Source organism: Misgurnus anguillicaudatus, chromosome 14 (genome assembly GCF_027580225.2).
Source record: "Misgurnus anguillicaudatus chromosome 14, ASM2758022v2, whole genome shotgun sequence".
Lineage (NCBI taxonomy): Eukaryota > Metazoa > Chordata > Actinopteri > Cypriniformes > Cobitidae > Misgurnus > Misgurnus anguillicaudatus.
The window spans coordinates 29,919,923-29,933,191 of NC_073350.2; the positions used below are offsets into that span (position 1 = coordinate 29,919,923).

A 13,269-nucleotide genomic window follows, 5' to 3' on the forward strand; every position below is an offset into this window, starting at 1 on the left:
CAATAGATGGAAGAGAAAATAAACACAGCAGATCATGTCAACTATTACTCCCTAGATCTGAAATCTTTGCTTGGTCAGGAGGTCAGAGGTCATCTGTCATCATAAGCTGCTACTACATTGTGTTTACATTACAAGTGTCCATAACATCTCCACGTTCAGATCCAGTAACAGTAACAGTTTTGGGTAAGTTATTGTTTAGAAATCATAACTGAGAAAGTTTCACTAGAGTAAAACTTGTGACAACAAACCCCAATCTCTACTTTAAGGTAAATCAGAATATAATTTTTCTTTAATGATTTATTTAGGTCTCCCTCCGGCAAAGTTGTCAGTGTCTTCTTCAGTTATCATGGACAGAGACACAGTACAGCTGAAGTGTAGTAACAGTGAGAATCAGATGATGGACGAGTGTCACTTCATAATAGATGGAAGAGAAAATAAACCGAGCAGATCATGTCAACTATCACTCACTGGGTCTGACATCATTAAATGGTCAGGAGGTCAGAGGTCATCTGTCATAACCTGCTTCTACACTGTGTATACATCATCATTGTCCATACAATCTCCACGTTCAGATCCAGTTACAGTAACAGTTCAGGGTAAGTTATTGTTTAGAAATCATAACTGAGAAAGTTTCACTAGAGTAAAACTTGCAAAAAACACCCCAGTCTCCAGGGGTGGTAAAAGTACTCAAAAGTTATACTCGAGTAAAAGTAATTTCCTTTTTAAATTAAGGAAATTAAGTGAAAACATCATTAAATACACTTTATACCACGGGTCTGTTGAATGCTGCATTCTGAGAAATGTTCTATGGGTGTTGATTATTTTTCTGTTAACCGCACACCTAACTTGTCAAATCTCTTAAAAATAGGCGCCAGAGCAATGTTTGTGGTAACCGTGGTATAAGCGGAATAATTGACTCCGGCCCTTTGAATTATTTTAAAATAATGCACACCTGCGGTGTAATGGCACTCCGATTCGAGTCGTGCCGCATTACCACCTTGGTGTGCATTATTTTCTTATAATTCAATGGCCCGTCTTCAATTATTCCTTACGTATTCTTTATTAGTGCGCAAGTCGTGAGCGCTCCACTACTCCAGCACGCGCTTCTCTACTTTGCTCCTCTAGCACGCGCTTGCGAGGTTTAATTTTACCTCAGAAACAAACATCAGAAACAAACATTATTTTACTGATTTATTTTCTCTCTTTCATCATGTAACTTAAATATGAGAGAACAAACATATATTTAGTGGTTGTCAATCGACTATATGAGGATGATATGATGTTAAAAGAAGCTTTTGATTGATGTGAAACGGAGGTGAAACGTTAGGCAGCTAAATTGTGGTAAGATTCGTTAAAGTGAATTAAATCTTTTTACCTCCGAGACTACATTATTTTAGCAAATTATTTTATCTTTTTCTTTATTTAGTAATGTTAACTTAAATATGTGTGGACAAACATGTATTTGAATTTTTTCCAATTGATTTGACACATCTTATGGAGAGAATATGATGTAAGGGAGAAGCTTTGGATATTTTATCTAAAAACGGATTGGTGACTAACTGCAGTGGTAAGATCTGTAAGTGTTTGTTTATCTGTCTTTATCTGTAAATAGGTCTGTTTTAAGTCCTCTATATCGTTTTGAAGTCATTATTTATATGGGTAACACTTTACAAAAAGGTTCATTTGTTAACATTAGTTAACTGCATTAGTTAAAATTAAGCATTTATTAATATTCGTTCATGTTAATTTCAACAATTAATAATACCTTATTAAAATCTTGTTAACGTTAGTTAATGCACTGAACTAACACAAACGAATAAACAATTAAAAGCTTTATTTCTATTAACTAACATGAACAAAGATTAATAAATACTGTTACAAGTGTATTGCTCATGGTTTGTTCATGTTATTTAATACATTAAGTAATGTTAACTAATGAACCTTATTGTAAAGTGTTACCTTTATGTTTTATAAAATACAATGTAACGTTAATCTAAATACAATATGTGATGCTGAGTTTTTTTTATTAAAATAAGCTCCAGTTCATGTTCTCTGAACAATAAACACTGTTTAACACATGATTTTTAGTCGGATTATTTGAATTAAAGGCAGGGTAGGCAGAAATCATCTAAAAAAGTTTTTAACAAATTTGTTTAAACTGTCTTTATATACAAATGCATAATTAAAATGTAAGTACTTTGAAAAAGAGATTATAAAACTTGAGTGTCTGTAGACCTCTCACGTGACGAAACAAATGATTAGCAAATGATTAGCTTGCGCGAATATCACTCTATCTCGCGACCATGGCACCACCCGTTGCTATGGGATCTGCCCAGACATGCGCACACCCGATTGATTTGAACGTGCACGAGGCACTCTAGGAAGAGCTAAAGTATGGCAGAGAAAGTTCATTCACAACTCACAGAAAGTGCATTCAGATGTCACAGTACCTGCATATCCAGTCAGCAAAGGCAAAAAAGGAATAAACGAAGCAATCAAACGAGAGTAAATATCACGTGGCTTTTCCTTGAGTCGATGATGCGGTAGCGGTATTGTCTGCGGAGTGTAGTCCTCATCAGAGTCAACAATGCTTTCATCACGGAAACTCTTCCATGCAAAACACCGGCTTAATAGTGAGTACTAGAAGGCATCCTATCTGTTTATATTCCTAGTGATAAAGTTAGGAGTATTATTACATGTGAGTGTGACTTGATGTTATTTCATGCACCGCGCTCCTTCCTCTCCCCTTGTCTGAGGTAAATCCTTCTCCCAGCAAAGCTGTCGGTGTCGCGCGTTCATGTGTTTTGGGGGCGTGGCTTTAAAAGAAACCCAGAAGGGAGGGGGTGGAGTGAATGGAAAAATGAACTGTGTTTAAAACAGTGGTGAGAGGTTTACAGACACTCGATTTTTATACTCTCTTTTTCAGAGTACTTACATTTTACTTATGTATTGATATATAAAGACAGTTTAAACAAATTTGTAAAAAAGTTTTTTTAGATAATTCCTGCCTATCCTGCCTTTAAGGTATATCACAATATAGAGGTTAAGGGAACTGCACCCGTTTCTGCGGTTATCTTCCACTTCGCATTGTGCGCTGAACTGACTGCTGAGCGTATTCTGGCAAAGACCTCACGCACATTCTTTTTTTCAAAAGAAACCCCAGTTTTTCATTGTTTTGTAAAGCCAGTGTAATAAATACTTGGAGCGGGCATGGGAAAATGTATCGGCGTAAAAAGTAATCTTTGTGTTTAATATTGGAGTAAAATATGCAAATAAAACAAGAAAAGATCCCCGAGAAAAAAAAATACTAAAGTAAAGTAACGAAGTGTTTTTACATCGTTACTTACCACCACTGCCAGTCTCCACTTTAAGGTAAATCAGAAAATAATTTTCTTTAATGATTTATTTAGGTTTTCCTCAGGCCAAGTTGTCAGTGTCTTCTTCAGTTATCATGGACAGAGACACAGTACAGCTGGACTGTAGTAACAGTGAGAATCAGAAGATGTACGTGTGTTACTTCACAATAGATGGAAGAGAAAGTAAACTGAGCAGATCATGTCAACTATCACTCACTGGATCTGACATCATTGAATGGTCAGGAGGTCAAAAGTCATCTATCAACATAACCTGCTTCTACAGTGTGTATAAATCACAAATTCTCATGTCATCTCCACGTTCAGATCCAGTAACAGTTCAGAGTAAGTTATTGATTTATAAATGATTATCATTTGCTATATTAATACCATGTATTTATGCATACTACATTCTCTCTGCAGTTTCAACATCATCTACCACTACAACTACTACAACAACAGTCATGACAACTTGTGAGTAATCTTAATGCTAAATCAAACTTGTCCTTTTTCACCTTTTCTTCTTTTAGAGGTCATCTTATGCCAAACACACACACTAAAGGATTATTGGTGGGAATTTACCCCGATTTTCCCCTCCAGAGAATCCAAGATAAAATTGGGTGCAGACCTCGATCAGTTCCGATATTTAGCTCAGATTATTATGTAATGTGTGATGTTTACAGATTAAATCATACACCTCCAGAACTCATTGCAAGCAAATTGGGACCACCCCGATAAAAAACGGCCTGTGCATGTGTAAAAACTAACACAACTTCCTGAAAAACGTGTCCGTGACTAAAAACGCATGAATGTGACTACTGCATTAGCTTGCAAATGTAAACATAAAAAAATAATAACTAGGTTGCCCGCACAGAGTATGTGAGTTGCCCACCAAAGCACATTCTATTAATAGCCTCAATTTTAATATTTATTTAATACATATTTTTTTATTAGCTTTCTTTTATATATGCTAACATTTTAAACAATGATAAAACATATCCACAAGTCTCATCCTCAAGCCGTCCGAGATGCATATGTCCATCATTTTTCAGACTAACACATTTTCAGTTATTTTAGAAAATGTTTTAGATCTTTCAGTTAATCAAATGTAAAGTTTGAATAGAGCTTTAAGAGAGAGTATCAGTGTAGCGTACGCACTTTTCTTAGTGACGTATGACAAATTCGGAGGGTGGGGGCAAAGATCAGCAGCACAGAACCGTTACCGGAAGCTAGTTTTCGTTTATAAAGTTTTAAATTTGGATATTTCTACATATTTCTACAACAAAACGGCACGGATTACCCCCAGAAAGCCTTTGTTTATCATCGTGGAGCCGTTTGGATTTCTTTTGTGAAGGATGGATGCAAATTTTTTTGGACTTGAAGGACATGGACATCGTAACTTTACATTAGACTTCACTACACGTCGTGCCTAACAACGCCCCTTAGCTGTAATAAAATGCACTGGTAACTCACTGCTTCATGGGGCTTATTGATTTATTTTGGCCGAACTATATCTCTTTAAAAATATCCTGTAATGTGTGATGGGCCATGTTTTCAAATTGTGAGCATGTTTAAGATTTGAAAGAATATCTGTCAAGAGTCTCTTTATGTGTGTGCTGCAACCAGATTTCATAAAAATCTTGTAGTGTGAGCCCAGCTTTACCAAACTGAACCTTTTATAATACATTTCAACATATTTTCCAGCTGAAGCTGTAACGTTCACAACTAAAACCAAAGCTGGTGAGTTGCAACAGTTATTCAAAATTAAATTCCTCTCTTAACTTGCTTATAGTTTACTAATATTGTACTCAATGTAATCCGACTCCATTCTCTCTGCAGTTTCAACATCAACCACCCCTGTGGATACTACAACAACAGTCATGACAACTTGTGAGTAATCATATTGATAAATCAAACCTGAAGACATCAGAGAGACATTTTTCTTTCAACTGAACATTTTGTTATACATTTCTGCAGTGTCCACTACTATAACCAAAACAGCTAGTAAGCTACAACACAACTCCATATTCAGTTAGTATGAATTAAAATGAAGAAATAGCTACTTTCTTTATTCTAAATAGTTACCTACTTTAAAGCTTTTAACAGCTGCAACAAAATTCAGTAACCTCACATCGCTTCAACTAAGACATTTATTTCTTATCCATCTTATTTTTAATATAAATATGGGTGCCGCCATCTTTGAGCTCCTTTGTGTAAAACTTCCAGTGAGCCACTAATGCCTTTACACTTTTGTAAGTCAAAGAAACTCTTAAAAATTTAACTATCTTGAAAGTGTTAATTTAACTCTAAAAACTGTGGAGCTATATAAACTCTGAAAAAGTGTTGAAATCAACTCTCTAAGATTTAAATATTTCCCCGCCATTGACACTAGATCTCATTGCAAGCAAATCGGGGCCACCCCGATCATAGAGAGAAAAACAGCTTGTCAGCTGCAACATAATTCAGTAACCTCACATGCTTCAACTAAGAATTTTCATTTCATATCCACGTTATTTTTGGCGTAAATGTGGGCGCTGCCATCTTTGAGCTTCTTTGTGTAAGACTTCTGGTAAGCCACTAATGGTTGTCGTATTGCGTGTGACACAAGTGTAATGTTTATTAAAAAATCCAGGAATAATTTGTGCAGTTAGTGGTTGCCATAATAGCTGAAAAGTAAATCTCTACAAAACATTTGTTTTAACTATAATCCACGCACAAGAGCTAAATGACTAATAATCGCTCTATCTTAATTTATACACTTTTTTAATTAATATGAGTTAATATCTTCTATCTTTCAGCTGTTCCTCTGACTACTGATATTTCAGGCACAACTCCGGAAGATAAAGGTTCTTAATTCTCTCATGGCATTAGTTTTTATTTGTACTTCAAAAACTGAATGATTTGACTTTTGCATTAGTTAGATGTTCTCTTTAAAGTCTCTATTAAATTCCTTTACTTATGCAACAACAAAACTAAGGGCCAGATTTACTAACTTGCAAACTACTGTCGTGATTTACTGAAGACACGCAGTGACAAATTTACAAATGTTTTCAGAAAAGGTTGACTGATCTTGGAGTTTCACTTTATGACGCAACATTTTTTGAATTTACTGGTATTTGCACCATTATTTAAAGTCCAAAAATCGTGACTTTTGGTCATTATGAAAATGAGATTTTTGCACATGTGTTCTTTAACGTGTTAGTAAATCACCTGCAGAAATTTCCACTCCCATCTGTGCTTCTTTTGAAATTGCATTCGCACACTAAGTTTAGCAAATCTGGCCCCAAAATGTTTTTCCAAATATCTTCTTTTTTGGAACATCTGTTACGATTTTCATATTCATAACTTAAAGGAGCATTTCACCTGTGGAAACATAAATCTTTATTAAAAGTGGATCATATTTGTTGTCGAAATGTAACATAGATTTCGAATCTGACGGAGAAAAGGAGTGTTTGTAGTCTCACCCCCTTTACAAAGATATAGGACTTCCTTCTTTCAATGATACCAAATGATAGTTTTTACATCATTGAAAGAAGGAAGTGCAACACTGAAATCCATATTTCTCCTGTCTAAGGGGAAACAGAGGGAATGATGCACGACCATTCAAAAACATGACTGGGTTTCTATACACAGCTTAATGCAAATGGGTGAAGTGTCCCTTTAAGATGAAAGATATAGCTATTCCCAAGGATATATCATAATAAATGATGTCTTTTTAGACACAGAAATGTGGCAAATAATATGGTGGTCAGCGGTGGCGTGCTCTGTGATCATACTCACAGGACTCATATGTCTGTGCGGATTTGCATGTAAGTAAAGTTTATACTGTTAGTTAGTTTTAATGATCATAGAAACTGAGCTTCATTCTGTTTAATACAAATGTTACACTTTTGAGCTGAACTGAAAAACTAAAGAATTAATTTTTGTTCTCTAGGCAAAAAAAGATCTAAACGGTAAGTCTTTTCTTAATGTATCAGCTTATTCTATAATAATATAAAATGCATATATTTAATAAAAGAATACTGCTTTGTATTATTGCAAGTCAAAGGACTGCAGGAGAGTCGGTGAGCATCATTTGTGTGTTTATGATTTTTAAATTCACAAAGTAATTTATCATAATAATACTTTTTATATCCCATAATGAGGAAAGTGAGATTATCTTAATGATTTACTCTTTTATGTATAGCGTACTTCTGGACCTGCAAATATAAACTCTCTAATCACTTCTGTACCAGACACATCTAAACCCACAGGTAAGAAAACATCACTTACATTATCACATTCAAATCATTACACATAACACACAACCTTAAACATATTCTCATGTGAGCTTAATCATTTACAGTATCTTCATTCATTTAGCAGACAAATTACAACTTACAGAGAGCAATCTAACAGTTTGCAAACATAACCTACAAGATTGACTTTAAAACAAAGAAAAAATTAAACTGATGAATGTGGGAAAAGCACAATCTACATTTCACCTCTTGCTTGAAATGTTAACATTTGTATTAACATTATTTTACTCCTTTTAATTCTTTCAAAGACAGCAAACCAGGTCTCTCAGATACTTACTCGCTAATAACAACCTTCCAGCCCTCAGTTAACAAAAATATAATGCAAAATACAAAAAGACTAAAATAAACAAAATAGTTTTATTAGTATATAAACTGAGCTTCACTTTCAGTACATCATGACAAATGGCATAAAGCAAAGTAACAGATACTCCTTTGTGAGCTAAATCAAACATTACGTCATGACTTCATGGAGTTTTTTTTACTTTAATGCCCTTGTAACTTAAAACTTATAATTGGTAACTTATGAGTTACCACAGAAATTTTCTTCAGCCAGTCTGGTACCCACAAATGACCATATTCATACATTTGGAAAAAGCACCACCCTTTGTTTGTAATGTTAATATTATGTTGATGTTATTTTTCCTATAAAGGCCCCAAGCAGCCACAGTCACACCAACAAAGTAAACCAGAGACTTACTCGCTCATTACTTCAACTTCACAGCCTTCAGGTAACAGAATACATTCACAGATTACAGTAACATTTATCTTGAAACAATTTGGTGAGTGATTTCAAGTGAAATCTTTAAAGCAATATACTGTAACGGTTTTTGCATTTGCATTACAGATGTTTTGGTTAATACACAACACAAGAAGGGACCTACTGCAGAGAATGAAGTATGTATGAACATGCCACAAATACACATAACAATATTTAACTTACAGAAGTGTGTAAGTGCAAAGAAAGATATGTGTGCTCACTGCCCTAATTATAGTAAAACACTGTGTTGTCTAATGACATATGGGTCAATGTTCAGGAAAACTGAAGTGGTGCAGAAATAACACATTATTTTTTATCTTTGTCTTTCTTCCATCATGCAGAATGTTTATCACGTCTACTACACCATCCCAGACAAACCAGTAAGAGCTGTTGCTAAACATCAGACCTACAGTTTGGCTATATGACTTTCACTCAAGACTTTGTTCATTATCTTCTTTGTTTATTATTCATTTACATGACGTGTATTTGTAAAATGTTTAAATAATAAATAAACTGTATTTTAAAAGAATATTACTGTATAAATACAGAGCAACTTAATAAAGTAACTAATAAAAGCTGTATATATTTACAGAGATTAACCTGAAAGGGAGTTGTTTTTAATGTATTTTCACATACGTATTACATTTTTATACATGTCTTTTTTAGTTATTTTACAAAGATTAACTGTATTTTAAAAGAATATTACTTTACACTGTAAAAAAAAATCTGTAGAAATTACAGTATTAATGGGTGTTACTGGCAACTAGCTGACAGTAACTTACTGTAGATTTTACATTTATGTTATTTACTGGCAACATTTTGTTCAAAGTTAAAAGAACATAAAACATTTTCAGACTTTATCTTCTACAGTAAGTTGCTGGCAACCATCTGCAAAATTACAGCAAATTTTTTACAGTGTATAAATACAGAGCAACTTAATAAAGTAACCAATAAAAGCCAGATATTTACAAAGATTAACCTGAAAGGTAGTTGATTTGAATGTATTTTCACATAATGTATCTGTTTTTCTACAGTATAATAACAATTATTAACAGTAATATACTGTAATTTAATGAATTATGACTGTAAAGATTCTCTGTATTTTTACGGTTTTTGCATGTAATTTTGAAAACCCTTTTTTTGCTGTAATTTGACAGAATCCGTCTGGCAACTTTGCTGCCAGAGATTTACAGATTTTTTAAAAGTTTTTTTTACAGTGTGGTTAAATTCAATTTAAGTATTAAAAACTAAATAGAAATCCACAATATATTTCCTTAATGCTCTAAAAAAAAATCAACAAACAATAATTTTCAGCTTATTGCTTGTTCTTTAGTAGAAATGCCACCAGACTACCAAAGCATTGCTTGACGTTGTGACGAGCACCTCGCCTGGCTCTGCCCTCCTACGTGCTTCCCCTTAATTTTCATTTCGCTTCAGTACTACGTCTGGGACTGCTGTGTAGAGTTTTGTTTTCTCCTGCAAAAATCTGCAGGTCCAATCAGCGAACAGAGGGGGGTGGCTAAGAACGATGACGTTGAGGTTGTGTGTCAGTTTGAGTTGTAGTTCAGTAATAGCAGCGAAGAAAGACGTGAGAAAAGCTATTTGGTCCGTTGTTGCAAAACTGCCAAATATACAGAAGTTAAAGGTGGAGCAAGAACCAGGTTTGCAAAGTTTTGTTGGTCTGAGTATTCGGACTTGTTTTTTCCGGCCGGTTTCGGCGCATGATATACGTCACAACCACACGTTAGCGATCGCCTATGGCAGATCCTGAGTGACTCTGGGCCGATCCAATACTTTTAAACTTCAACAGAGGACCCTCCTTAACCGAACTAACGCTTTGCAATGGAGCGGCCAGACTCTCTGTTCAAATGAAATGAATGTACGAGAGTTTGGTTGGACCAGGCTAACGAGCACCCGCCGGGGCAAAAAGAAATCAACGCATATGAACTTGAACATGCACATTTGTTAAGAAACGAATATCTGAGGCCCATATACATTTTTAGATTTTAAAATATATGTATGCATTAATACCTAAGCTAATATGCATCAATGCATGCGCGCACACACATTCTATACAACCCACCACCTCTGTGAATTGGTGCATTACCATCGCTGTGGTAAAGCCCTAATATAGACTACACAGTAAAAATTCAAGTAAGTAATGCTTTTTTACCCCCCCATCCCACACCAGCTTTTATGCTCAGTTTAGGTTAGCGCCCTCTGCCTTTCACAGATGTATTTGACATCCTAGTCATGTCTTTCCACTGCTTTTTAACATTACAACAACTCATCACTACTCAAGATTAAAAAGATTTAGTTAAACAGCCAGTTTGATTTAACTTAAAAAGGCAGAGAGAGAGAACAGAATTGTTTATAAACCTAGCAATGTTATAAAGCCACCTTACTTTGTGTTCTATTCATTGCTTCCTGTTTCCTTATGGTTAAATTTAAAGTGGTTGTGGTTTGTGTATCAGTTCTGTTATAGTCACACATGAACACAAACATGATGCTGCTCGTCCTCTCAATCTTTACACTGTTTCTACAGATTCATCCACTGCGTAAGTAAAACAGATTCCTACATTCTTTCATTTCTGTTCAATGTCTCATTAAGCAGTTTTAAATGTATATGCATTGTGAAAAGCCCTGTTCGCTCATATGTGTGTAACAACTTCAACAATGAGTTTTAGAGAAATTCTGCAATTAAGGAAACATTTCTAATTTTGTAACAAATTACAACTTTTTTAACAGTTTTAGAATGATCGATTATACTGCTGTATTGTTACATAAAAAAAACTGTTTAAAAATAAAGTTTATTGTCCCAAAAATACCGTAATATGTTTCTGTCTTTACATTTATCATATTAACACCATAGTATTAAAAATATAACACTACATTGGAGTTAACAAATTACACTGAGGGAGTTAATTTTTAACAAATAAAAAATATTTAACACTGATTAGTGTCAATTTATAGTTAGATTTTTAACTCTGTATAGTGTCAATTGCTAACACTTTAAAAGAGTCAACGTGCCAACACTTTCAAAAGTGTTAAAATAACTATTGAGAGTGGACCCCATGAGACACTTTTAAAGTGTTGAAATTAACTCTTGTAGAGTTATTCCTGAGGTTCCAGATTTTGCTGTGTACAATTACAATAGTTTTTGTCAAATTTAGACTCAGAAAGTTGGAAGTTAGCCAGGTCTTTAGCTCACTGATACATGCTGAGCGTGATGTGATCTGGTTAAAGGAGTCTGGTTGGCAGGCAGTATATATCTGAATATCATCAGCATAGCAGTGGTATTAAAAACTGTGATGGTGAATAATTTGTCCGATAAGAATGATGTAGATAAAGAAGAGTAATGGTCCGAGAACTGAACCTTGAGGAACACCTTGTTTGAATAGGACAGTGAGGGATTTATAAGAATATAAGTGAAATCCAGGCTAAAATCTTATAATCTAATAATGAGATGAGGAGCAACAATGTTTGATTTTAATTTCAATTTTGACATGAACTTAGTCAATATTAGAATGTTATTTATTATGTCTAATTTTATTTAGAAAACAGTCAATCATAAATAATGACTGACAAATGCATCAATGTAAATCTAAGTCAGTGTCAGTGTCACATTAAATGTGATTGTGTGAATCTGAAACACAGAGGTTCATTCTGTTCTCACTCTCAGAAATGAGGAACAGTGTAAAGATTCAACCACAAACCACTAACATTAAGATGTCATTGTGCAAAACAGGAATTAAAAGCAACCAACTAAAAAAAAAAACATGGAATTAGTAAATTTACAATAATACTTTAGAAAAAAACAACAACATATCACTAATTCATTTAAGCAAGGAAGTGTTTGCTATAGTTTACAGTAACACAAGCAATTGTGCCCAGGCCCCAGTGTATTAAACTTTTCACACTCTTAAAACATTTTGGGTAATTTTCAACCCAGCATTGGGTCAAAAAACAAAAAACCCAACTATTAGAAATTTTTTATTTTTTGATAAAACATGCTTGCTGGACTGGGGCTATGTTATAGAAACTACTCCACCCTTAAACCCTGTCAATGTTTCATGGAGCACCACAGAAGGTGAGTTTAATACATTTAAAAATAACATTTTTGCTAAAGATTTTTGTTAAAGCAGTTTCTGTTGTTAATGGTTGTGTAGCCCTGGTGGAATTTTGGGTATTTTCTAAAATCAATAATTTTATTTTTGTTTATTTTCTTTAAAATGTACATGTCATGATGTTAAAACTTTTTAAATAATGTTTATGTATATTAAAAATTGAGTTAAGTAAAATTTAGTTACACGAAAAAAATGATCCAATCAGGAGTGAGGGTGAGAGGTCGGAAAGGCAGGAAGGGAGGAGAGAGGAGAGTACATGATGGAGAGACACGAGGGAAAATCACGCTGTGACTGTCACGTTAGAAATTGGTAAAACACCAAGTTAATGCGTGTGATAGTAGATGTATTTGTGGACTGCACAAAAAGGAGTTACAGACATTTTACTAAGTTTACAGTGTGAAAGTTATTGATTGGAAGAACTCGGTTAGAGTTTTCCACGAGGAGAAAGAGTGGACGACTAGTCAGCACGATTCAGTTCTAAGGACTTTGCCAGCGAGCAGCCCGCTCGGTTGCCATTTTGTGCATCGTCTGAAGAAACACTTACCTCCAGAACGAGTCATTGCTTTACTGTTGGAAGACGTCTTCAGTCACCCGCATCGTGAGCATCGCGTTGCAGCCGCGTGAGTGACGACGCGCCTATCAGCAACACGACAGCAGTGAGTTTTTTTTTCTGCGCCACGGCGCGAAGTGACCATTGTGTTTAAGGTCTCCACGCTCCCAAGCAACGCGTCAGG

The 13,269-nt window shown here is 34.7% G+C and overlaps 2 protein-coding genes across 2 annotated transcripts in view; both read left to right on the forward strand.

Moving 5' to 3' along the window:
* LOC129427913 (uncharacterized) overlaps positions 1-9,008 on the forward strand; it is a 52,317-nt gene extending 43,309 nt beyond the window's left edge. The window contains exons 4-11 of the mRNA XM_073876461.1: positions 6,152-6,199; positions 7,073-7,162; positions 7,288-7,306; positions 7,396-7,417; positions 7,540-7,606; positions 8,302-8,379; positions 8,496-8,545; positions 8,750-9,008. Coding sequence (XP_073732562.1) covers positions 6,152-6,199; positions 7,073-7,162; positions 7,288-7,306; positions 7,396-7,417; positions 7,540-7,606; positions 8,302-8,379; positions 8,496-8,545; positions 8,750-8,833 — 458 coding nt within the window. The 3' untranslated portion in view covers positions 8,834-9,008. The remainder of the gene's footprint in view (positions 1-6,151; positions 6,200-7,072; positions 7,163-7,287; positions 7,307-7,395; positions 7,418-7,539; positions 7,607-8,301; positions 8,380-8,495; positions 8,546-8,749) is intronic.
* LOC129427914 (uncharacterized) overlaps positions 1-13,269 on the forward strand; it is a 211,901-nt gene that overhangs the window by 69,248 nt on the left and 129,384 nt on the right. The gene's annotated exons all lie outside the window — the stretch shown is intronic.